The sequence below is a fragment of the Crotalus tigris genome, unplaced genomic scaffold, assembly GCF_016545835.1.
Source record: "Crotalus tigris isolate CLP2741 ecotype Arizona unplaced genomic scaffold, ASM1654583v1 scf7180000024290.1160143, whole genome shotgun sequence".
Taxonomy (NCBI): domain Eukaryota; kingdom Metazoa; phylum Chordata; class Lepidosauria; order Squamata; family Viperidae; genus Crotalus; species Crotalus tigris.
The window spans coordinates 700,265-727,846 of record NW_024100463.1 but is presented as its reverse complement, the minus strand read 5'-3'; the positions used below and the strand labels follow the sequence as shown (position 1 = coordinate 727,846).

The window sequence follows — 27,582 nt, the reverse complement described above, 5'->3', positions numbered from 1 at the left end:
GACGGCCTGACATCCAGCTGATTGGCGGGCATGCGCAGAAGGCGCTCCGACAGCCAGCTGGCCTCGCTGGCTCTGCACATGCGCAGACGGTGGCCAGGATACTACAGCACATGCGCAGATGGCTGGAAGGGCTAGAACTGCCCAGTACCCATGCGCGGACACCGAGATGGATCTAATGACAATAATTGAAGCAGTAGAAGCTGCCGAAGCGCCGGGAAGCCGTCGAAGCGTCGGGAAGCATCGGGAGGTGGCAGCTGAAGGCTAGTATAATCGGGATGGATGACCATATATGAGGAACCTAGGCGGTCCGGAAGAGGGTGGTGGTGCATGGGTGGTAGCGTGGGCGTGGGCTAGGCAGGGACTTTGTGAATTGTATAAAAGAACCATGACTGTAATGGTTGTCAGTGCTGACTTTAAACTGTTATTTTGCTGTAATAAAGTTGAAGTTCTTCGTTCCTGACGTGGTGGCTCTGTGTCTGTTGGTTGTGAAGTCAAGACGAGGCAACAGATGACATCTCAGTCCATGCTGATGGATGATCGCACCCAACAAGTTCTCGTAGATGTTGAATAGGAGCGGAGAGAGTACCCAGTAGGCAAGGGCTTGATCTCTCACCTCTTATTAACACTGACTGAGATGAAGGTATTGTACTATGAGTAAGGAGAAGAGGTTCAACTCCGCCTTCAGCTATGGAAGCTCCCTGGGTGACTTGGAGCGGGTCGCTCTCTTTCAGTCCAATGTACCCCCAAGGATTAGATAGAGTACAAGGATTTACAGTCCTTGTAACCATCATTAATAATGGAAAATATACTGAACAGCAGGTATCCTGCAACTGTAGGATTCCAACTTGAGATTTGATTATAACCCACTATAACATTGCAGTGTTTGACAGCTATGTTTGGAGCTGGACACAGATCACAGGTATGTAGAAAGTCTCATGACTGACCTTTATGTTTTTTTTCTCTCCTCCTTGTAGGAGAATCTCTCCTACTTATATTTCTGATTAATCAGTGAAGGAAATGTCATTAGCTTCAGCATTGTAAAATGAAATCCCAGGTCATTCTACAGAAAAATGCTCTTGCACAATTTATGCTAATGATATTCATGTGATTATATTACAAATGAGAGTTTGTATATCCTCTAGTGTAGTTTCTGGTTATGTGATTCACTGAGCATGAAGCTTACTTTTCAAATTAAGAGAGAGAGAGAGAGAGAGAGAGAGAGAGAGAGAGAGAGAGAGAGAGAGAGAGAGAGAGAGAGAGAGAGAGAGAGAGAGAGAGAGAGAGAGAGGGAGGGAGGGAGGGAGGGAACATCATGCCACAATTTGTTATTTTTACCTGCATTAAAAGGCTGAATTGACCATCCTTTGAAGATGTCATGCATTTTGGAATTGATAGGCTTATGCTTGGCAGCATTTGTTTTAACATCGGCTTTCTTATCTGCTAAACCAGGTATCTTCATGCAGTAATCCAGGAAACCATTTGATCTCATGATTTCAGTGTAGCCTCTCTCACAACCACAGATGCCACCCTAGGTAACAAGGAGAAAGATAGTTCAGAAATCAGTTCATCCCTCCAGAAAATGTTTCTGCTGGGGAGGGAGGCGGCTGCTGGGCAAACCCCAGTTAACCTAATGCCACGTGCTTTTACTATTTTAACTGAAAGCCCAACCCAGGCCACGGACTTACTATGGATTGCCAATATCATTTAAAGCTTTTTGAGCCACACTAAATGTAACAGAACAATGGCGGGCCTGTTCCTTCTTTTAATGAGCCTGGATAAGTGGGTTGCAACCGAAACACTGAGCACAAAAATCCATCTTGCCAAAAGAACCTAGCTCAAGACCTCACAGCAATGAAAGTAAAACATTTTCCCTCTTAAATAAGTTGTTCATTTAAGGCTGCAATTCTGTGTGGAAGGACTGGTGACCAGCTTGACCTGACATCTATTTAGAGTAAACACATACAAACTTGCATTGTGTTATGCATCAAAATTTAATTTAATTTAAAATCTGATGGTAAGGCTGTATGTATTTCAAAGCAAAAGCAGAGTTTCTGTGTTTCAACATACTAATGTACTTATTGATAGAAAATAACAAAGATGGGATACAAATAGAGAGTTAGGGATAGGGATAGAGGCAGATAGGGATAGGGACAGGGATTGGCACCGGGACAGGGACAGAGACAGACAGAAAGAATTATTTCAATTCAATCTCAATTTCACAACTCTGGACAACTAACAATATAAAAAGAACAAAATGTTATTTCAGGCAAGAACCTGAGGCACATCAACATATGCTACTTTTCGTCTACATAGCATCTTGATGTGAGATATTAGGGAAAATACCACCTGCAGAGTATAATACCTTCAGCTGTCATCAGCTGCAGAAGGATACAGAGATATACTGAGGAGTGTAGTTGTGTGTTAGGGAAATGGTTAATGGATGGTCTTCTTGTGTGGATTTGTCTTTAGCATGAAATCAGACCAGGTAACACCCCACAAAAGTCTACCCAGAGTAATTGTATTCTAAATTACAATTTGAGAGTCAATTTGATATATATGCCTCTCAAAATATAGGAAGTGTGGACACCAAACTCTCTTCCAAAAATCAAGATATGGGACATGATAGGTTCCCCATGGACTGAAAGTTTGAAGATACAATGTCCCTGGGCCATTGGCCTTCTCATTTAATTCATTAATTTCTATGGCCACCCATCTCAGTCAATGACCTTTTCTTTGCTTATGTCACCCAGAGAAATAACTTGGGTTGCTTCCTTTACCCTTAAGCTCAGAATTAAAAGGCAGAGAAGAGAGCCACCATCTTAAGTGAGAGTCTAGTTCTTAAGACACCAGGTTAAAAACCAGGAGAGTGAATTCTAGTCCCAGAGTAGAAATGAAAGCTGCCTAGATGACTTTGGGCCAATTGCTCTTTTTCAGCCCAACTCACTCACGGTCGTTGTGAAAATAGGAGGAGGAAGGAATATTAGATATGTTTACTGCCTTGAGTAAAATAAGGGCAGGATACAAATAAATAAATAAAAATTGCCGGAGGTCTGTTGTTTCATTTCAGTGTTCCAAAGAAATACCAAAGGACTCTAGGAACACAAACTATTATCCTTCACATGGGAAGAGACTGAGCTCCTGATGTCATTGGATGTGAACATTCACATATTCCTTTTATTCACAGCTTATTTCTATATTTACAACCTGTCTTATATGTTCCGAACTGAATTTCTGTGAAAAGAAGCAAGTACCGTATTTTCCGGTGTATAAGACAACTGGGCGTATAAGACGACCCCCGACTTTTGAGAAGATTTTCATGGTTTAGAAAGTTGTCTTATACGTCGGAAAATACGGTATTTACTCGCAGTTACCCAAATATATGTTTTCTTCACACATCCCCTTTTTGTCTGTAAGGCTATATATTCAATTTACTGAATGGATAGCTTCCTATGCATGCCCAATTAGGTCTCCAGTCTGTTGGGAATGTGTGATTTTGCTTTGTTTTACATTCTAAAAATAATTGGTTAGCAGTCAAAAGATTTCTTCCTAATGAAGTATAAAGTGCACCGTCTAAATTACCTGTGTACAGTACGAGAAAGGTTTTTTGCAGGCTGGGTTGCAATACCTGGTTGTAGCTGGCTGTAACTGCATAGAGCAGCCCCCTGCAAGAAGAATTGTCAAGAGAAATCATCAAAGATACAACTCAAAATGAGTTAGGAATATCCACTGGTTATTTGCTGTGCTGCAACACTGGTTCTGAAAACGGCACATTTACATTATTTCCAAGACATGTTTGCAGAGGACATTTTAGCCTCCATTCTGCACTGTGAAAAGTCTCGTGCTTGGCGTCTCTTTGTATTTTTAAGGTATACAACCGATATTCTACCATTTTTATAGAGAGAGATAAAATATGAATACGACAAATTGGCATTTCAAAACACAAGTAATAAAAATATTATAATCATAAAACAGGCAAAAGATTTAATAACTTAAGCTGCTGGTCTTCGATTCAGAAATTGAATTGAAGACCAGCATTAGCATTAGCCAAACTTTTATTTTCTTTTTTTCCAGATTTTTTTTTTTAACAATTTTCTTCTGGAAAAAAAGAAGAGTATGGTTAATTTTTTTAAACTGCATAAAGCAGGACATGATCTTGAAGCAACTTTTTAATCAATATATCAACAACAAGAATTTGGGGCAAAAGACATGCAGCACAATAATAAGTTTGTAGTGGACACTTGGCATCAGATGGCATTTATTCATATATACACATAAGAAGTTGAAGGGGAAGCATCCCAAGTACATCCTTTTAGGTTTATAAAGACTCAGTCCACTTCCACTTAGCAGATGGAGCAAGCACAGAACTTGTCATTCTAATTAGAAATGCCTGTATGTTGATTAGATAAAAGATTCAACATGCACAATTGTGTGTTGAATACACTGAGATTGAAATGGCAATCCCAAGTGAGATTGGAAGCCTCTATAAAAGAGGAGATGGTGAAGGCTACATCTTACCATTTCCACCATTCCTTTCTCTCAAGGGCAATTTCCTAACAAATGAGCAACTTTTTAATATTTGCCTAAAAACAAAGGTGAGGGGCAGGACATGAAACTGATACAGCGAGAACCTCTTTGTCACACTTCAGCATTATAATGTTAGAGAGATTAGAAACAGACATAGTTATTTTTGATGAATCTTGTGAGAAAAAGGTATTTGCTACCGTGTTAGAATTTGAATAAAAGGCTAAGAGGCTTCTTTCTTGTAAGAAAAGCTGCTAGGAAGCGAAGGACATCTAGAGAAAGAGCTAGAGCTACTGCATGGGGACTGTACAAATCTGGATGACCATCATATGACATCAAAGGCATTAGAATTCTCTACATCTCTTTGCTCTCCTTGATTCATTGAATCAGTCTGCAAAAAAAAGCATGAAGAAGGAACGTTGTTGATAAACCTTTTTAAAGACAAATAATTGCTCATATTCTATTGTATAATATCTGTTTATAGAATATTGCTATTAAATAAAGTTTTAATTATCTGTAATCAACCAGAATTGAAGATAGAATATAATATGCAGCTTCCCTAAGATATTATTGCTATCAGGAGAAGAACAGATAAGAGAGGCGACCGTTTTATTATTAGATCAGCGCAGAGTGTGTTGGTTGAAATAAATATAACATTAGATGTTGGTTAAATATGCATACTCAAATGAGGCTCAGCTGCTATAAACTCCAATACTAAGCACAATGCCTTCCACCAAATACACATAAAACAGATCACAAAAATGGACTAGCTCCAGGACTGCAAATTTTCCATGAGTACATAGAGAATTTGTGTCCCATTCAATAACTGAAGTACTTTTTCCCACGGATAATTGTGGATAAGGTATTACAGTATGGCTCTTGGTGGCTTAATTTTAAGTTCTATTAAATTTGCAGCACTATAACTAGAAATAAACTAAATGGTGTGATTTTTTTTCCACAATTCTCTTGCTGAAAAATTGCAGAGTCCCCCAAATGTATGATGGTCTCTCATTAAAATTCCATAAATAAATTCTCTTCTCCCCAGCTGTGCTAGGCTCTACTCACTTACAGACTAGATATTTGAACACTCCTCCTTTGCTCTTTCAGATTATTTTATTGTCCTCTCTAATGAGAAATGTAGTTACGGTTCAGTTCTTAGTATAAAAATTCATTTTTTAAAATTTCTCTGAGACAGAAAGGAGCATTTCATAGGGAAAAATGTGCTTTGTCAAAGCTACATTTATTTTTCAATAAATGAAGTTCCACTTTTGGAGATAAATATTCACTGCAGCTCAATAGAGTCCTTGGTTCCGGTCAACAATCAGAAAAACCACCGTATCAGTCTTTAAAATATCAATTTCAAAAATATCCATCAAAGGGAGCTGCACATAATGTAGCACCTGTTTGTGTGGCATGAATCTGAAGGCAACAAACCACAGAAGCATGTGAACATATGAGTCTTCCAGCAGTTCTATGCTGCCCACCATTCCCTGGAGCCTTACAGTTGAGAGGATCAGTGGTAGAAACTACAATGAAATGGCGAATCAAACATTCCTGCTTTTCTGTGTGAGTTCTCATCCTTGTCTTCACAGTAATTTCTTTAATTGTGTTGCCAGTATTAATTGAAATAAGCAATGCATTTGTGTAATGTAGAGTCATAATAGCACAATGAAGAGAAATCAGCTGGAGCTATTTGCTTGGATGGAAACCTTTGCCCATGTATTTGCTCTCTGCATGTGCCACACGCTATTTTTCATTGTACAGGTCGATTGCTCTGTGTGCACTAATGATTATGTGCATATATTCCTGCTTGCAGCTTTCAGTTGAAGTCTTAAATTTATTTAAAATATTTATATTCCTCCTTCATTTAATTTGAATTCATAAGATAACTAGAAAGAAAATCACACTGGTACTAAAAAAATAATACAGTAGAGCATCAAAAATGAACAAAACCGAAAGAAAGATACCATCACCACTGTCTGGCATTTTAAACTTCCCTGAAGAAAACAGTAATATTAATAAAATCCCTGAAGAAAATAATAAAACTAATATCTTTCTTAGAGAAAAAAGAGATACAATCTTGTAGGCAAATGGAAGAGGAATATTTCAGGTTGGGGGAATGTGTTTGAGTTCTTCCAGACATCAGGACAAACACTTTCTAGATTTTAGAACACAATTATAAAAAAGATTAATATTATTTTAGAACAATATTTAAAGTAGAAATCAACATAGAATGAGGTGTATGATAAGGTGATAAAATATCACCTATCCTTTTCTCAGCCTGCCTGGAACAAGTATTTCACAAACTAGACTAGGCAAAAGATAAAATAAATGGCACCTATTTAAATCATTTAAGATTTGCAGATGATATTGTTCTCTTCTCACAAAACTCATAAGAGCTACAAAGACACATATAAGAGTTGCACAAAGCAGTATAATCATTTGGCTTAAAAATAAACCTGAAAAAGAGCCAGGTTATGTTTAATAAATTCACCAAAGAAAGAAAAAATATATATCTGGAGAAGAACTAGACATAGTTGACCACTACACATATCTTGGCCAACGGATCTCAATAGAAGGTGATACAACAAAAGAAATTGAATGACGTGTTAAATGTGGTTGGCAGGCATTCAGCAAGCTAAGCAAAATTTTCAAGAAAAACACCCCCCTCCATGCCTGACAAGAAAAGCTTTCAATCAGTGTGTGCTACTTGCTCTAACATATGCCGGGGAAACATGGACACTAACCTCACAATCGATACAAAAGCAAAGAGCCATGGAAAGATACATGCTTGGCATTAAAAGACAAGATAGAAAGACCCGCACATCGATTAGAGAACAAACAAAAGTATATGATATCATCAAGAGAATAAAAGAAGTGAAATGGAAATGGGCTGGTCACATAGCAAGAAGGACTGATGGCAGGTGGACCAAGGCAGTGATAGAATGGATCCCACTTGATAAAAAGTGTCCATGAAAGAGACCTAAAATGAGATGAATTGACGACATCAGCAAGTATTGTGGGCCCAACTGGCAAAGGAAAAATTCAAGACCATATTGGTTGGAAACGTGCTGAAGAAGCCTTCATCCTGCAGTGGATAGACAATGGCTAAAATGATGATGATGGTGGTGGTGATGATTGTTTTAGAACAAAGGGAAGTGTTATATAAACATAAAGCCACCTGCCAAGTATTTATATGAATTAGCAGCGAGCTACCAATATTCACTTTTGAAGCAAATGTTTAAAAGGATGTTGGCTCTGAAGCTGCAGAAGTTCCTAGAAAATATCAATTATCTCAATTTTTTAAAAAAAAATGGATTGAAACTTGTTTGGATCTATAATTGGCCTTGGGCCTCAATAAAGAGCAGAAGAATAAAAAAAAATTATTTATTCATTTTAAAAAAAACCTATATGGCTGGCTATCTCACAGAGTGACCCTAACAACTCACAACAATGAATAAAAACAAGGTAAAGACGTTTCCCACCAGGTGCCAGAGTAACCATACTATTGACCCCAACTCAATCCTATCCTAGCACACTGCTTGGAAGAATAGCAAAATCTTAATTGACTTTTGAAAAGCCAAAATAGTAGAGGACCCTTGAATATCAGATGAGAGACTGTTCCAAAGAGTTAGGGCAGGTATAGAGAAGAAACACCTCTTATGTCTCATCAGATGACAAAATTTAAGGAAAATGTCCTGGAACATGGTCACCCTATCTGATCTAGGGGGACAGGTAAATACATCTGGGGAGAGGTAGTCCTGCAAGTAACTTGGCCTTGTGCCATGCTGGCCTTTAAAGATGATAACCAGCACATTGAATTGCATCCTGAAAGCATCTGGGGTCCAGTGCAGCTCATTCAGCAATAGTATAAGATGGTCAAACTGTGGGATATGTAGAAGTCCAATCTCGGTTGCCTTCTGGACCAGTTGCAGCCCCACGTAGATCACATTGTAGTGACCCAATCAGGAAGAGGCTAAGCCACGTATGGCTATGAGGAAGACCTGGAATGGGTACAATCAGGATACAAGATGAATTTGAACCAAGTCTGCTTTGGCTCTGTAAGCTGTAAGCAGGAGGAAACCCCCCCCCCCAAACTGTGTACCAGTTCTGCCTGTTATTTCATCCAGAGTCAAATATGTCAGTTCTCCTCACTACCCACAGCCACTGTTAGGGTTAACAAGACCCTTAGAGCTTCCAGGCACTGAGCCAGAACTTGCCTGACTATCAACCTCTCCCACCCACCCACCCCGTACTAAGAAGTGGCTTCCTAAAAACCTCCTTGGCCAGCCATCTTCTTAAAAAGATTTAATAAATTAATGAGTTTGGGTCACACAAGGTCCATGATCATTGCTAATCCTATAAAAAAAATCAGTATTATAATTAATAATTGAAATTTTAAGTTCAGAAAAAAGAATGGGAAATAAATGAAAGAGAAGAGGCTTTCTAAATGCTTTTTGTATTAATCCCTTTGTGGAAGTCCTTTCTTTTTTCTTTCATTGGAGTATCAAATTCCAAAGAGAAAAAAGAAACAATTTTAAATGCTTGCAAAATAACGATTGCAAGTATTGATTATCAGTGACTAATGACTTTATATTATAATCTGCAGGCTAGTATGTGACATACTATTATATTTTCTAGTTTCCATTCTTAAAGAATTTGAACATGATGCTTTCCCCTGTATTTGCAATTTACTTCTATTGAGGCGCGCAAATTTGTAGATCTTTTGGGAAAAGCTGCACAGAACAATTTTTTCTGTACACAGCATGTCACACATTAGAGGGAAGATTGGATGGCAGCACTTACAGTTTTTCTTATTTTTTTCCTGCTCTATAATGGTCATCCAGATTTTTATAGCCCAGGTCTTAAAAACAACAAACTGAGACCGAAATGGCGACATACCTGGATAATTCCAGGTAATGTTTGCCTGTTCGTATGATGGAACGTGCTCCTGGAGAAGCAGAGGGGGAGAGTTATCGCAACACAGAGCTTTCCCAGAGAATGACCTAGATTACGAGATTGCACAATCCTTAGCTGGAGGGGCAAGGGGTGAAGAGGTTCAGAGAAGCCACACCCTGGAATCGCTCAGGATAGATCTGGTACCTTAGAAGGTTATAGCTTTAGTTTGGCAAGGTTCTGTCTATTAGGCATAAGCAAACAGAGGACTGGATTCAACTGGATTTTGATGTGTCTTCTCTAGGCTTGGGTCTAATAGTTTTAGATGGCATGGATTTTCTTAAAAAAGAAGAAGAAGAAGAAACAGAAAAAAAACCCTACACTGGTTTGTACTTTGGGAAGGTTCTTGGATCTCATGCTAGGATTACCAAAGGAAGTCCAGGCAATTATACTTACCATAGCTCCTACACATGGAATGCTCTTTGCACTGGTGTTCCAGAGCCGCTGACGGCACGGCATTTACATACGTCTTACAAACTTACCTCTGTATTCCCCGTTTTAGTACTGAGCATTTTAGTTTAGTCCTGTGGTTCCTGTTCTCAGCTTCCTCATGTTATAATTAAGATATTTTAATGACTGGAAGTTTTATATATTTTGCAGTTGCAATATTGTTTTTTACATACATTGAACTAGTATAATAATGTGATTATTGATAAGAAATTAGATATAGAAAGAAGAGGTTTTTTATGTGAAGTACTGAAGAAAGTTATTAAGTTATTCAAATTGTTTAGACTTGTCTGGAGGGTGAAGGGAGTCATCTTTTATGTCTATCTATCTATCTATCTATCTATCTATCTTTTTCTTTTCTTTATTTTTCTATCTCTTTTCACTTTTCTTTTTCTTTTCTTTACTGCTTATATTTTCTTTAGTTTGTATTAGTTTTTTATCTTTGTATTTGTAAACTTTAATAAAATTATTATTTAAAAAAGGAGCTAGTATAAAATTGGTAATAGAGAGGGTGGTGAAGGTGATGGTAATAGTGATAACAAGGACATTGCTGAGCACACCTACCTGTAACATTCAACCTGTCAGAACGCTGGCACCACACTGTGCGTTCATTATCTTGCCAAAGACTCGTTTTCCATACATAATTATAGCATTTTCCTCCTAAAGTTCAAAATAAGGCAACAGTTTATATATACCTGAGTTATATCATTTTCTTCTTTTCAATAACACTAAACATTCTTAAGTAAATTCAAATGAAAACTAGTAAACAAGACATAGCCAAGCAGGAGAAATACAAAAATAGTAGAATTTGCTGTTCTGGTGATTTAACTTTCTGTAGTTGTCTGTCTATTCTATCCCATTTTTTTCCTTCTTTCTAAAGACCGTAAATAGTTTCCCGTCCCTGCTTGCCTTTTCAAACATTTTTCTTAATAAACATCTTTTGATGGGGAGGGGGAAACAGGGTTTGGAAACATGACAATAAACTATAGAAATGACAACAAGAAAACAACTTAGAAGCAAACTCTTCTGTGAGATAATAAGAACTGTGGTTTACAGTATTCCCTACCTGAGCAAGGCCTGGTCTCCAATTCTTGTTCAGGACAGCTGTCTTGATTTTCGAAAGCCTGAATTATAAATGTTCTTGATCGAGACTGACGACCCACACTCTCAAAGCTCCTGCCATCGATGCATGTTAATTCACAAGAGCTCCACTCTGACCACTCGGATAAATGACAGTCACCTGTCAAAAATGAAGAAAGGAGGGGAACGTGGACTTTACTAATAGATGTCTGTATACTCTCTTCAATTATAACATCAGAAGGAACCTACAGCTTATCAAAGCACAGGAACAGTCTTGTATATTCTGGGATCCTTTTTTACAACACCCGCAGACTATGCTGCAGAATGTTGGTGAGAAAAGAGCTCAAAAATGGTGATGTGGTTTCCTGTATTTCAAATGTCGAAATCTCTCTCTCTCTCCCTGTCTCTCTCCCAGTCTCACTCTCTCTCACACACATAAATCTAGGACTAGCTCAAAGTTAACAGCACAAAGAAATCTACAGTGGTTGGCCACCATCCTTCTGCAAAATCCTGGCCCAACCATGTGCCACTATAGAAACATTCATTTTGTGATTTCCCTTCATTACAGTCTGAAATATCCCAAGGATAAGTGGTTTGTTTGTTTGTTTGTTTGTTTATTATTAAACTTATATGCCCCCCCCATTTTGCCTACTCATCTACTTGACCCAATCCAATTCCTGCTCAATTCGAGATATCCAGTCTAGGATGTGATCAGGCCTCCTAACAACAGCCAGCCTTGCCAATGACAATTTTAAAGCAGCAATTGGAACTTTTTGGTGCTGTGGGCTACCACCTTTTAAATTATTTTTTGTGGCAGCTGAAGAATACAGTGAGGTAATATATGAGAATATAGTACTGTATATGCCGGTGTACAAGGCGACCCGGCATATAAGATGACCCCCGTCTTTATAGCCGGGCCGCATTCCTAGAACATCGTCTTATACGCCGGAAACTACCAGTATTTCTGGCGTATAAGACGACTCGGCGTATAAGACGACCCCCATCTTTGGCGCCGATTTCAGCGCTCGCGGAAGTCGCCTTATATGCCGGCATTTACGGTATATGGATTTGTGGAGTGGGAGAGAACTGCTTTTTTATGGTAGTTAGGTTAAAACCTCTCAGTCCTTTGTTAACTTGCTTTACACTTATGCTAAATTAAAACATTTTCAACGTTTTTTTGTTGTGTTATAACATACTGACAAATTTTGGCAGTACAATTTCATAAGACTGCGTGGGGAGTCTAAAAAAGAAGTGGAGGTCGCATGTGATCCCTGCTATTAAGCTGTAGGAATGGTTGAATCAAGCATGTTATTTTTTTTCACCACTTAAATGTCCATGACCTAATTATTAGCATGTAATCTACTGTATTTTTCAAACTGAAGTTCTTAAAAGCTCTTTTGCATAGTTTGTGCTAATCAGTATAAGCACAAAAATATATTAAACTTTAATACAGCTTTGGGAATTTTATTTTCTCTAGATCAAGCTGAACCCTAGGCTAACTTCATTAAATTTTCCTCGCAAACAACAGTTTCTTCACTTGGGTGTTTCTCACATACACACATACAAAGGGGTGGGGGAGAGATTATACTATTTCAGTTAAGGCAAAAAGGTGCTTAAACCAGATGTGTCTTTTTCGAGTATGTGTTGTTGGACTGCCATATAATTCTAGGAAAAGATGCAACTGCTATGGTCTATCAGCACTGTTGATGATTCAAAACACAGTCCTACCATTCAGTCTAAAGAGTTACAGTACATTGCTCTCTGATATAATGTGCATTGCATGAGTTAAAGAAGAGATGGGGAAGGTTGACCTCTGGATTATAGTCCATCTGCAAGGACTTCCTGCTTATTTCTACTCTCAAATTCCATAACTATATTATCCCTCCATCTGGATCTATATTACCTATGTTAAAACAGTAGAGTTCAGACAGATCTTATAATAGGCTATAGATAAGTTTAAGATAAAAGGTTAACTCTGCAAGAACAAAAGGGACCATTCTCTCAGGAAAGGCTGCAATCCAAATGAATAGGGACATGGCAACTTATGGTGACCAGAAGAAGATTCTGATTATGGATGGATCCTGAGCCCAAGGTCAGCAAAGTCAGAGCCAAAACTGGGTGGCATTTTAAAATCAGAAGCTTCTGGACCATAGATTCATCACACCAGACTTAAAGGTTAGTTTCAGGAGAAAAAAATTACGTAGTCTTTTGTGTGATTGATTTCTGATTAGTCATCTTTAAGGTTGGACAGTAATCCATCAAAAGCTAGGATGTATAGAACAAACTGCAGGTCTATGCCAAACCATCTATTGACTTGGAACATCATGTGCAACTGGCCATAGCTATTTATCACCAAAATGATGAAATATGGTCCTTCTCAGAGTTTACCTGGACAAGGGACAGAACATGGAAGTTGAAGCAAATTCTCTTTAGGGGGAAGCTCTTCACACAGGGTGCTCTCAACTTGCTTAAATGTTGATGTTGACATGCCATCATGTACCACACACAGGAGGTTTCGTATCTGGATTCCATTTCCGCATTGTCCACCCTAACAGAGGAGAAAAATAGAGTTATCAAAACAACTTGCTGTAAAAATAATTACACTTTGCATGCTATACATACCTTTATCCTAGAAACAATGCAGAGTGTTTGCAACTCAGGCAACGCTTCTTGCAATGTGCAAGAATGCTAAAAAAATAATAATGTAAAAGCGGTCTTTTCTACTTCCATTTTTGTGTTCCGTCCCTTGTAGTTGATAAGTATTCTGCAATGTGGTTAAAGGATCATTCTCTAATGAATAGTTCTTCTTTTGGTGGAGGCAAGGAAAAGGGTAGCTATGCTCTTTTTACTCTTGACAGGGATCTCCAAACTTGGCAACTTTAAGACTTGTGGACTTCAACTCCCAGAATTCCCCAGCCAGCATGGGGAGTTAAAATCCACAAGTCTTAAAGTTGCCAAGTTTGGAGACCCATGGTCTTAAACTACACATAATAATTAACTTTTGAAGATAATATGGATTCAGAAGGACTAAAGCCTCACTGGGTATATTGCCTGCTCTACCAATGATGTAAATGCAGAAGAAAAAGTGTTTTGGGTTTGTTTCTCAAAACAACATGCCCCTTTATAACAACGGTTCTCAACCTTTTTAATGCCGCGACCCCCAACCGGTTGTAAGTCGAGGACTACTCAACCGGGCGTAAGTCGAGGACTACTCAACTGGTGCAGCACCGTTTGCAGAATGGGACTTTTGGCGGGCTCAGCAGGGCAGAGACAGCCTGGACAATTCCTATTGGCTTTTGAAAGCCAATAGAATTAGACTCTATTCAAGAGAGTCTATTCTATTGGCTTTCAAAAGCCAATAGAATAAAAGGGAGTAGCACAGCTAAGGAAAAGGGGGAAAAATGGCGGACTGCGTTGTTTGGCAACCCCCGTGAAATGGTCGTTCGACCCCAAATGGGGTCCCGACCCACAGGTTGAGAACCACTGCTTTATAACATGTTAAATCTTCCTCACTTTTGCACATCTTCCTGGTTATGGCCCAATAAGTCTGACGTGATTAAGGCTAAGCAGATCTCATCTTCTCTCTACTCTGAAATAATTGAATGTGGAAATCTAAAGCACTTTAAAACCAATGCTAGACACTGAATCAAAAGGTTTTGAATGAACAATAATCTAAAAGATAAAGGGGGAAGGGCAGAAGGATATGTAAAGCAAAGAGATACATGCCAATTGCAGTGTGAAAAAAAGGGAGGGCATACATGCGATCCATGCTGAGAAAGCAAAAGTACAGCTGTTTGATGCTTCACAGTTCACATCAGCGTTTACATTTTCAAACTGTTAGAAAAAAAAAGTAATCATTTCAAGGAAAAAAGTCAGAGTCAGCACTTCAGGCTACTAAAGCTTTAAACCATATTGTTTCAAGGCCTTTCGAAGTATTGAAAGAGGCTATTCTTAGTGCAAAAGTCAATTTCCTTGGTGGCGGGGTTCTCTGAAATTAAATCCTGCTTTGATCTAGGCAAGCTGATGCAAAACCCATCCACAGTATGACACTCACTGGACTGCTATTACAATTGTACAGCTCTTTGACCTTTGATGTTAAATTAGTTTTTGGTCACCTGCCTCAATTGTACTTATGACTGTTCCCTACTTTATTAGAATTTTCAATAACATTAAATTAACATCGTCCCCTTAACTTTCAAAGCCAGGATAAAATTGCCTCATAAATGTGGGTTGCAATCAAGTTCAGTTTCTACCTGTTGTTCCAAGGTGATGTTTTAAAAACTTCAAGTACCTCAACTCTGCATGGGGACCACTCTCCAAGAACCCAGCTATAGCAGGGTTTTGCAACACAACTGCGGAACTGAGTAAGATCAGCTGGGCAAGGTCTTCCTTCCCCTTGGACTTCCATAATTATAGATCGGGTACGGAGCGTCTGACCTAAAGAAGGAGAGAAGATTAGAGAACACCTTGTATTTTAATATTTTCTGAATCTTTCTCAGCACTTTTAAAATACTTATAAGTCATTAGGAAAGGAGGCTATGATGGTGTGCCCAGTCCTATCTCTCTAATTCTTTTAAACCAAAACTGATAAGGTTAAAATAACTGAAGGCTTGAATTGGGCTGTGCAAGAGCAAGCTTATTTGGACTAAGGCAATCAAGGCCAGAACTGAAAAAAATCATCCAATGATTAAAGTGCAGATTGTGCAAAGAAGCAGAGGAAACAATAGATCATATATTCAGCTTGTGCAAGATTGCACAAACTGATAATAAACAATGCAATAAATAACACAGTCACCAAAAAATTATCATGTGCCAGGAATGAAAAATTGGTGGGAACATAGAGATAAAAAGTAGTCAAAAATGAGCAATCAAAAGTAGTCAAAAATATTGTGGGATTTCTGAATATAGATTAATAAAGTCTTGGCTCATAACACACCAGATATAATTGCAGTTGAAAAGAAGAAAATTGTGGATAATTGATGAGGCAAATACCAGGAGACAGTGGAATAAAAGACAAAGAATTGGAGAAGATCACAAAGTATCAAGATCTGAAAAGTGAAATTGAAAGATTATGGCATATACTGGCTGTGGTGATTCAGTGGTAATTGACACACAGGTGATTTAGTGGTTATTGACATACCCCCCCAAAAATCATAGACAGTACTTAGAAAAATTAACACATTGACAAAATTTGCATCTGTCAATTGCAAAAAGTCCATCATTAAATTTTAAAAATGTATACATTCCAAATTAAGTGCCTTGAGTTCTTTAAAACTAACCCCCCTCAAAATAGAAACATTTAAAAACCAGCCCATCATTTTAGTAAGATCTCAGTGTCATCTACCATGACTCGTATAGCTATAACACCAGGCTGAAAAAAGTTGTTTAGCTTTGGAGTCAAGTGATATCCTCTTACTAGTATTTTACCCTATTAAAAGTTGTCTTTTGAATGCGTATTTTTTAATTTTAAAGGACACAAGCCACCCACTTTACATTTTTTAAATTTGACTTTAATATGGCAAGATAGCTGGATGCAAATAGGGCTGAAGACAACAAAGGGCAGAAAATACACCAGTGGGATTTTCTTCTATTATGGATGAATTGTCAACTGAATTCATAGTCAGTCTTTGCCTGTTCATCTGCAAGAGCTGACTAAGCTAATATTGGGCTTGGGATACATAAGTCAAAGAACACAATTATATTTGTCTACATAAAGACAAACCAAGTTGCCTTGATTCCAAAGTAGACAAAGCACATTGATGCCGAGTACCATTTTTGATGAGATGTGCGAAAAAGTTCTGTTGATTTGAGTAACACAGAAGAGATGCTAGCAGACATAGCCCTCAAGCCCCTGGCAAGGGGCCAGTTTCAATACCTTAGTGAGCTGTTTAAAAAAATAATGATGGAATTCAGTTTTGCATGCTTTTTGTATCTGAGCATTGGAAGCCATACATATAAAGATGGTTGATAGAGGCATTTTTTTCTGCGTCCAACTTTGCAGGCCTTTACTGACATCCCTTATAATGTGTAGATTGACTCTCAGAACAGGAATCAATTCTACTTCCTTCTCCTTTGGTTTCTGACCTGTTCTGCTCTGCTTAGCATCTTTTCTGACTCTCCCTCCGTCCAAAAATGGAGGAAAACCAATTCATATTCTAAGCCAGTGATGGCGAACCTTTTAGAGACTGAGTGCCCAAACTGCAACCCAAACCCACTTATGCATTATCGGGTGCCAGGTGGGTGTGGCCCATTGGCTGGGTGTGACCGATTGGGTGGGCGTGGCTGTGGTGGTAACGGTAGACTGGGTGGGACTAAAAAGTTCAATCAATCAATTCCAACTTTGCAAGATCTTTTTTTTCCCGCGAGAAGTTGAAATTGACTGATTGATTGAACCTTTTTTTTTTGTACACGGCGACGGAGGCCTAAAGTGAAAAGGTTTTATAAAACCCAGCTGAAGGCCTAGCACTGGGGTGAAGGCGTGCATGCCCACGGAGAGGGCTCTGAGTGCCGCCTCTGGCACCCGTGCCATAGGTTCGCCACCACTGTTCTAAGCTGTAGACATGTGGATAACTCAGGCTTTCCTAACACTTCGTTATTGGCGCAATAGAGTTTATTTCCTTTCATATCAGCACTAGCCTCAAGAATTCCTTCTACAAAATTAATTCTCCTGACTTCACACATATTTGTTCTGTTGTACAAAACCACTCTCTATACAAAACCATTTGCGGATCAACACAATTTCCATCTGCCTTGCACACATGGTTGATGGCCAGCAGTGAAAGCAAGTGTAAGGCACTGCACTGGGATAGGCTGATTATGGATGTTTCTGCCCTCTCCCCCCTTCCCATGGTCTCAAATGAATATCACTAGAACTAGTATGGTATAATGTTAAGGCTAGAAACTGCTAGATCTTGAGTCCCAGTCACCTCTTAGGTATAAAGCAAGCTGGGTGACCTTGGACCAGTCAGTCTTTCTCAGCCCTAGGAAGCAGGCAATGGCAACCACTTCTGGGAATCTTGCCAAGAAAACTGTAGGGACTACTTCAAACAGTTGCCAGGAATCAAAACTGATGTGAAGGCACAGACATGCACAGAAGAACAACAACTTGGTGCTCAAGGATTTGTTGCAGTAACAGACGCCTTTGCATGGGAGATATTCCAGATCTGGCAATCATCCCTGGATCTTGTTGTTGTTGTTAGTTGCGAAGTCATGTCCAACCCATCGCAACCCCATGGACAACATTCCTCCAGGCCTTCCTGTCCTCTACCATCTTCTGGAATCCATTTAAGTTCACGCCTACTACTTCAGTGACTCCATCCAGCCACCTCATTCTCTGTCATCCCTTTCTTCTCTTATCCTCAATCTTTCCCAGCATTAGGCTCTTCTCCAGTGAGTCCTTCCTTCTCATTAGGTGGCCAAAGTACTTGAGTTTCAACTTCAGGATCTGGCCTTCTAAAGAGCAGTCGGGGTTGATTTCCTCTAGGACTGACCGGTTTGATCGCTTTGCAGTCCAGGTGACTCATAGGAGTCTTCTCCAGCACCATAGTTCAAAGGCCTCAATTCTTTTGCGCTCAGTCTTTCTTATGGTCCAACTTTCGCAGCCATACACTGCAACTGGGAAAACCATGGCCTTGAGTATACGTACTTTTGTTGGCAGGGTGATGTCTCTCCTTTTTAGTATGCTGTCTAGATTTGCCATAGCTTTCCTCCTCAGGACCAAGCGTCTTTTTATTTCTTGGCTGCAGTCCCCATCTGTGGTGATCTTGGAGCTCAGGAAGATAAAATCTATCACTACCTCCATTTCTTCCCCATCTATTTGCCAGGAATTGAGAGGGCCGGATGCTATGATCTTGGTTTTCTTGATGTTGAATTTCAAGCCAATCCCTGGATCTACAGCATCAATTTTAACTTGTAAGCCTCCCAGAGTCACCTTGTAGAGGAGATGGGGGTATAAAAATTTAATAAATTAAATAGATAAATAAAAACCTAATATACTTTTTACTAAGTCTATGAATTAAACCCCAGGATACATCACATAACACAATTCCTGAACTGAATCTGCTTCCAGGCATCCAGGGAAGATCTGTTGAGAGTCACTATCCTTATGGTGATCCTGGGGTGTGGGTAACAGAGGCCTTCTTTGTGGCAAACACTACTTTGAAGAATGAGCTTCTCCCAGAGGTATGAGCAATGGTCACCTTGCTAACCAGCAAGTTAACCACCTATATTTGTCCCCTAACTCAGTAACTCCGGCATTGAGGGAATCTCTCTTAATTTTTAATTTTGGTGTTATGCTTTTATTTTTAGTTTAGATTTTTATTGCTGTTCAGAGTTCTCAGGATTGGGAGAGATTATGCAGAGATGGAAATAAACAAACAAGCCAACAAGCAAACCTATAGGAATCTTGAGGGAAAAAAATGCTTAATTACCAAAACCATCAGAATGGGTACTTCCCAACCTCGGATACAAAACCATGCAATATCTTTGTTTACATACTTTTCAAACCATTATTTCTCTGAAGGTTAATCATGGAAAAAGGAAATTAGCTTAATAATAAGGATTTCTCTTTGGGTAATTATTCATTGCATTCTACCTTATTTTTATTGATTAACCTACCGAGGAGAAATATGAAAGTAGTGCTATCTACTGATTTGTCATAAATGCTATTAAGCCTTGGCCTAAAAAGATGGCACTTAAAAATGAGTTTAATTAAGGAAACAATGAAGCATTTCTTTCAGATGCTTCTAATTAGCAAAGATGAGCTGACAAGATTTGGCGAATGAAACATATTTGTTATCAATACAGAAAACAAAGATTAACATAGATAATAATTTGTAATAATAATTACGATTTATACTATAGTGTATTATGGTAGTGTACATTAAAATACAATTGGATGCCTACAGTGCTGTATTTCAATGCCTTTCCTGCTTTTATTAGAAACTTTGCACCTTTCCATTACAACAGTCAGTTGTAATGGGGGAAAAAAATCTCACTAAAAAGGCTGCTTCAGCATAAAACAAAGGCTGTGTTCCATGGGACATGATTTATTCCTAATAACAGCTACAATCCTAGGATAACATGGTTGTTTAAACTTACTAGGCCTTCGAGGAATTTATGCACGCTATTGTGCATGGGATTGCAGCCAACCTAATTATTTTACTTCTACTAAGGTTTACAATTTTTCAAGAGCCTCTGAATTTCCCTTGGTCATTGATAAGGGACCTCCGGCACTTTACAGGCAGAATGGCCTTTTAACTTTCAGTCATTAATGCAAAATCCTGAAAACCAACTTGAAACTAATAAAGCCATTTGCTATTATCCACCTTGTGATTTGCATATTCTTTTTTTTTTTTTTGGGCAAAAGGGAACTTGGGAAAATGTCACTGTAAAAGCTCACTTCTGAAAGAATAGTATGGTTTTCTAAGGACAGCTGTCGAAGTATTTGCCTCTTAACAATTATTTCCCAGCCTTCTGGGAATGTCACATTCATCCATGGAAGAAGGTCATCAACTCAACTGAAGTAGGGACCTTGAACAAGGCCAGTGCAAAGGGAAGGCCAGCTGCATTTCTGTGAACTGCAGAATGTTTCACGCAGAGAATTATTATCAACCATCAAAACGTAGTAATAGTGACAAATGCCAGTTCTGTCCTCCCTAGTCTTGCATACACAGAACAATTGGGTATCTCAGTTTCTTTGTGATACCATCAGAAATTATGTCACGGCTGAATCTCTGAAAAGCTGTGATTATTTGAGACAAAGCTGAGCACTGACGGCCTGTAAAAAAATATTATTCAATTTTGGAGGGGGAAAAAAAAGGAACAAATTCTCCCAGTTTCTTCAGGTAATGGAGAACTTCTGCAACTATTTTTCAAGGGAAAAAAAATCCTGCTTAGTGCTGACAGTAACACTGCCATGAAAGAGTCCCATAGGTGGAATTGCCCTGAAATATTCTCCCTTGGGTGGGAAGCCAGCTGGCCTAAGATTGTTGGAAAGATGATAAATCAATAACAAATGACTTACATGCGCCATGTGGCCACCTTGTTACTAAATAAGTTTCAGGATAAAAAAGTGGTGATTTATAATGTGTTGGGGTAGGGGGTGTACATAAAACACCTTTCTTCAAACCAAATAATTGAGGCAGCTACAAGATTCTGTAAAAAACAACAACAACTCCACAGTGTTTTAATGATATTGTGGGTTTGTATGGCTCTAAGGAGGATGGGTTCTAAATTTTAGGATTCTGCTTTGAAAGAAATTTCAAACATAATTACTCATTGAGCTGAATGAAAATAAGAATAAAACTGCTTGCACTAATTTCTTTTGTACTTGTTTCAAGTGTGGGCATCTTCCATTGATGAGCAACAGATAATAAATCTCTTCTCTTGTCCGCCCTAATAATTATCTGAGGTATCTCTATGGAAGAGGATCTCCTACCAAGAATAAACACTTGCAGATTGGAATATTCACAATTTGTTCATCTCCTTTGGCTATAGCTGTTGTGATAAATTCACAGCTATGCAGTTGCATTTACATGAGCGTGTAGTCCTAGAAAATCAGAACAAGAGACTGAGATTTATATGCCAATCCTGAATCTTTCGGCATGAAACTCATCACTTCAATCAAAAACAATTTTTCTACTCTACCACACCATTCCACTTCAGTTTGCCGTGCTCTTTCAGTTATGTTACCTGCTATATGTTTACCGTACAGAGAACCTGAGGCTTCAATTCAGTTTATTTCTCCAGTAAATAAGAAGCAAAATCCATTGTCTTGTGTAATCATTTATCAATGTAAGCATATATAAGTTCCCACATAGTGTTCTACTTGGATTGGCCCACGGATGTAACTATGAATTTACTCTCATGGCTCCTTCTTCACCCTTATCTCCATATTTATTGGCTTAATATCTCCAGCCTTTATCTGGCATGCACATCTGGGCTGATTCACACATTGTTGCAACCGTAGTCCTTTGGTTATTGCTTCTAATTCATAAAGAGGATCTGGGTCTCTGTTTCTCATTCTCCAGTGCCATTTGGTTACATAATTTTGTGGTTGCAATCTTTGATACCCTTTTCTGCACAGTTTAATAGTCCATTTTTCTGGACAGTGCCTTTGATAAGCAATATACAGTACGATAATCTTTCCTTTAAATCTTACATCACATCCTTTTTATGTAGTTTTTTTTAAAAACTGAAAACAGGCTTGATTATAGATCTGGGACATATAAAACATGTTTAATTTTTTAAATCAACAGCAACAACTCTTCTTTGCCTGACACAAAATGGAACATTGAGAAACTCTCCCAGAGGAGGTGACCTTTTCTGTTGGCCAGGTGAATGGTAGATGTACATTAATTCATTTTAATGAAACTTTTTTCTCCTTAATGAAGTTAGAAGTTGCAGGAAAATCAAAACAGGTGCCATTTGTTCTGACATCGGTTTCTCCATCTCCTTTGTGGCCTTTTCTTACACTGGCCTGAGGTGAGTCATCATCTTTGGAATGTAGTCTAATAGGTTTACCTTATCTCTCTTTTCTAGACAAATGAGTTACAAATGATATGAACCATTGCAAATGAAGTATTTCTCTTTTTTCCCTTTTTGGCTTTAGAAAAGTGGCATTTCAGAATTCAGAAAAGTGGTGTTTCAAGTTATTATCTTACCAACGATTTTGTTTCCATTTTCATTTCTCTTGTATATACCCCAACCTGGTAATTTCTAAGCAAAAAAATTAAAATGAAAGCTGGCAACGTTTCTTTCTGTATAGGCATGCTTAATTTCTCAAGGTGACTTTAAATATCAGATGCAGATTTACATTCTCACCTCATACTTGTTTCAAGATTCTGCCTCTTTTCTCATATACTGTAAGTCTGAGAGGGTTTTCCAAATGTTTCCCGCTTGATCTAAATCCTCTAAATGCATATTAATAATCATTCAGTGACAAATAGATGACTCAGCTGCTCTGTTGTTTGTAATGTCCCAGGCTGTTTGTCTCTGCCCTGCTTCTATAAGTCTTTCTTGTCTTGACCAGAGATCTCCAAACTTGACCACTTTAAGACTTATGGACTTCAACTCCCACAATTCTTCAGCCAGCTGGCTTCTGACTGGCTGCTGCCTGGGGAATTCTGGGAGTTGAAGTTCCCAAGTTTTAAAGTTGCCAGGTTTGGAGATCCCTAGTGTAGCGTAAAGCTGAGTTCTTAAGATTTCAGGAGCATCTTCCTCTTGAATGACCAGAGGGAGAATTCTGGTCCAGTTCTCTAGGGAAGGAAGGACCAGATTTTGGCAATTTTACAACTTGTGGACTTCAATTTCCAAAATTCCTCAGCCAGTCATGCTCTACAGAATGAAACTTTCCTGACTCTAATTTCTGAGAGCTGTCTGGTTTCCCATCCCCACTAATCTTTGCTTTAGCCACTCAGGTGGCCTATTCTCTCTTTCTCCTATGGTAGCCTTTACACATGTATTCTGAAATTAATAATCGCTTCGAGAATAAGCAGACAGATGATAAGTAAAAGTTATAAGGTTTTATGCCATAACTGTGTTATCTTTCTTAAAAGATTTCATGATTTGCTATTCTAGATAACACTGGAAACATTTGTATGCATCCTGATGCCTTCGTTGATAAGCTGGAATTTTCTTTGGGAAGCCTAATGCATAAGATTTTTCTCTCACCTCATCTGAAGGGGGTAACAAGATTTTAGCAAACAAGATTTTAGTAAGGTGTATTTACACTGTGGAATATGAGATAAAATGATCATTCGTATTGATTCCATATTGTTTTAACAGTAATACACCCTCCTATTTTATAATGCACTAGAAGGTGTAGTTCACAAATGTTACATTGTAGATACATAAGATCAAGTAGAAAGTTCAACATACTGAATTACATCTTCAAAATTCTATTAGTACTGACTTTGGGAGACATTAAATTGGATTTTCATATAAATCTATCTCCATCCAGCAATATTAGTGACTACAAAGAGCTCAAACAAACCCAATAAAAAGTGTTAGTGCTTAATACTATAGCTGCTAGCTAATATTTTATTTTACATGAATTGTACTGTATAGACCTGGACTAAGAGCAAAAGAGCAAAACAGACTGTTCAACCAACTTTACCACGAAGTGAAGCTGTCAAAAAAGAGGAGTTTTGCACGTATTACCACAACATAGCAAATAAATAAACAAATAAACTGTGGCAATGGAATATAGCAGGTTTTTTATTGAAGTGAGAGCAGAAATCATAGTTACTGAAACTGTGTTTGAAAAAATAATTTTAATTGTTTTTGAGTGCAAAAGTAATCTTCTGTTATGTCTGGTTTTAGATAAAAGATTTGCACTATAACTAAAAGTCCTACATTCACATATTCACTGTAAGTCAATAACACATTATTCCATTTAATGATGGAATACATGAAATCTACTCCTTATCCAGCATTGGGTAAAACTGCTGTCAAGAGCAGTATTGTTAGAGGTGCAATATGTTGAAAGTTGCATCACTTGCCAGTAAAGTTGAACCAAGTTGGTACAAGTTGATAAGATGTGGCAAGGTCATGATTACAGTGGAATAGTAGCATGCTGACAGTGTGTCAGAGGGTTAAAAGAAGATTAAAATTATCTCTACTCCACTGTGCCTTGAAAATGCAAATGAGGCTAACTAATAAGCAGATTCTAGAAGTGCTTTCTGTAGAACAGACAAAATGGGAAAACCTCCTACTTTTAATCTCTGAGAGAAGAACAGGGACGTTTCACCAGTTCATTCATTAATAACATATCCCTGAGTATTTTATCTATTTTACAGAATTTATTCAGAAATCCTGGCATTTACTTTCTATTTATTTATTTAATAATTACAGATTGGGAAGCTTCCCTCTTGCAGTTACGTTTCCAGAAAACCAGTTTAATTTTAGAATTAGCAAAAGATTGATCTGTAACATCAGAAATTAGTTCTGTAGGACTCCTTGACATGTCTACTCAGAAGAAAGTCACACTGAATTAAAGAACACTTATTTACATCTGACTAGAATGTTAGGTTGGAACAACACCAATATGAAAATTTCTAAGCTTTTTAATCAGTATTTTCACTTCAATGGCTCAATAGAGCTCACTATCTTGCAAAAGGAAAATTTGCTTCCAAAAGTGTCAGGTAGTGAAAATAGCATATTTGCAACATACATACGGCCAAGCCTCATCAAATAAGCATAACTTTATATTGCAATGGCAATATATTCATAAGACCACAACACATACTATCAAATCAGAGGCCACGTCCTAAATTGCCAAAAAACAGAAAATGTTTTCCACAAACATTTTAACATCTCTTACAGCTCCCTGGAAGTTAGCATAAATATTAAGCTTTTTGTAGTTAAAAAAATACTTCGATGTTTATCTCAGTGTTCACACCATCAACATTTCAGCTTCAAAAACTGACACTATTTAACTCAATATTAGATTTTTGGAAAAGTGTGTTGGAAAACTTGTATCATTTTATTACTGTGTATTCACACCTCTATATATTTACAGTATTAATCATAGCTGGCCTTAAATTAATTAATAATAATTAATAAATCATTGCCCTGAATACTGAGTGGGTTTATATGGTATGCTAAATCAAAAGGCTAACTTCTATTTGGCTTAGCATGTTGTGAATCCAGTGTTCGTGGTTTTCAAACTATGATTTATCTTGTAGTAAGCTGCATAAATAGAGGATATTGCTGTTTATTTAATAAGTTATGGTTAAACAAACCATGGCTACATATTATATGACCACAGCCACAATATGTCATTCTGTAAGGTGAATTGTATTGTGGGGTGTCTAGAAACAGGATAATGTACACTGTTATATTGTACAATAGGTGTCTATTTTAAGGTTGTCCAACCAGGCTCCCTTCAAAAATGCTAGCAAGAGAAGGATTACTAGATCTGGGCTGCACAAATCTGAATGGTCACCAGACAAAAACAGAGAGTTAGCGGTTGTCTGGCATTTCTTCATTGTCATCCAGTGTTTGTATGGATTTTTGCAGCCCAATGTGGCAGTCCTAGTGAAAATGTATTATAACTCTTTTAAATATTCCTTAACTCTTGGAGACTATATGGACATATCTATGTGGTTCTCTTATCAGTAAGTTATTTGATACTGTCTTATTTTAGCATGTCCCAAAGTTGCTTTTCAAAAGGCAATTTGACTTTCTTTGTTTTTTTCCTTGAAAATGTTTTACTACTCATCCAAGAAGATTCTTCAATTCATTTTTTTTTCAAGGAAAAAACAAAGGAAGTCCAATTGCCTTTTGAAAAGCACCTTTGGAACATGCTAAAAGAAGGCAGTGCCAAATAACTTACTGATAAGAGAACCACATAGACATGTCCATATAGTCTCCAAGAGGTAAGGAACATTTGAAAGACATGGGACAACCATGAGCTGGATGACTGAGAATCTCCATAGACCTCTTTTAGATTATTTTTGTTTGGCTTCCTGCTATTTCCCAGCCATTTCTCATCCAAATAATATGGTTACCTGATCTCGCTTAGCTTCCAAGCCCAAGCCAAGTTGGCTGGCGTTGTCATCTATTGAGACTAAAATGGTGGACAACTTCTAGATTCTAGACCAACATGACTAAATTCTTGAAATTCAGAGGGTTCCGAACCAATATATTTGCTGACTACTAGGGCAAACTTTGTATTCCAAAATAATGCGAATAGTAATTCAGCTGGAACAATTACCTGCAAGACCACAAGTTTGTGAACATTCCGACCAAGCAGTCCATTCCGTAACCAGACAGTTCACTACACATTCTACCATGCAGTTGGCAGTCATTCTGGTGGGTGTTTCCAGATTCAGCTATTAAAGAAAATACATCAGATCACTTATTACTGACAGCTAGGCAGATGTGCACGTAAAGCAGGGCTTCTAATGAAACACCAAAAGTTGGATATGGTATGCTAAGTAGAGTCTTCGGAAGTCAGCAGCTATAATACATTTAAAACAACAATAGCTTCTTCAATATTTTTTTATTGCCCCAAGTCCAGCCTGCTCATAGCTTTGCCATAGGTTTTGGCAAAGCACTATTCATTGAAGTGCATAAGCCTGATTCACCTTTGGCATCCTAAGTTTATACATTGCTGTTTTGTCTGTTTATTTTCTGAATTGGCTAGACTTGGATGAATGAGCAACAATATAGAAAGTAACTACGTCATTTAGATTGTAATAGACAAAGAAGGGTAATAATGACTGACAGGGGGCCAATAGGATGAAATGCTAGACAGAGCCCTCACTTGAGCAAACAATTGGAGGGAGATATTGAGATGATAGAAGAAAAGAAAAGAAGAACAGGATGAAGCAGTTCAGAAATGTAAAAGAGCAGAAAGAAGAACTATGCAAACGCTGCTAAAAAAGAAGAGTCAGCCATGATTTGGGTAAGTTTTTAAAAATTGTTTTTATTAAATTACTTTTTCAATCTTCTATTTACCTTAAAAATACACATTTACTGTTCTAAATATAGGAATAGGTTCTGATCTACCTTACCTTACATACTGACTTCAAATGACAAAATATGTCAGTGACTCTATGGAGGGTTCTACGT

At 38.0% G+C, this 27,582-nt stretch overlaps 1 protein-coding gene across 1 annotated transcript in view; it reads right to left on the bottom strand.

The window, feature by feature from the left end:
• Nucleotides 1–27,582, bottom strand: part of THSD7B (thrombospondin type 1 domain containing 7B) — a 338,191-nt gene that overhangs the window by 4,402 nt on the left and 306,207 nt on the right. Inside the window, exons 20-26 of the mRNA XM_039323974.1 lie at nt 26,723–26,840; nt 15,296–15,441; nt 13,393–13,552; nt 10,991–11,164; nt 10,489–10,584; nt 3,580–3,662; nt 1,336–1,528 (exon numbers count right to left, since the gene is read on the bottom strand). Coding sequence (XP_039179908.1) covers nt 1,336–1,528; nt 3,580–3,662; nt 10,489–10,584; nt 10,991–11,164; nt 13,393–13,552; nt 15,296–15,441; nt 26,723–26,840 — 970 coding nt within the window. The remainder of the gene's footprint in view (nt 1–1,335; nt 1,529–3,579; nt 3,663–10,488; nt 10,585–10,990; nt 11,165–13,392; nt 13,553–15,295; nt 15,442–26,722; nt 26,841–27,582) is intronic.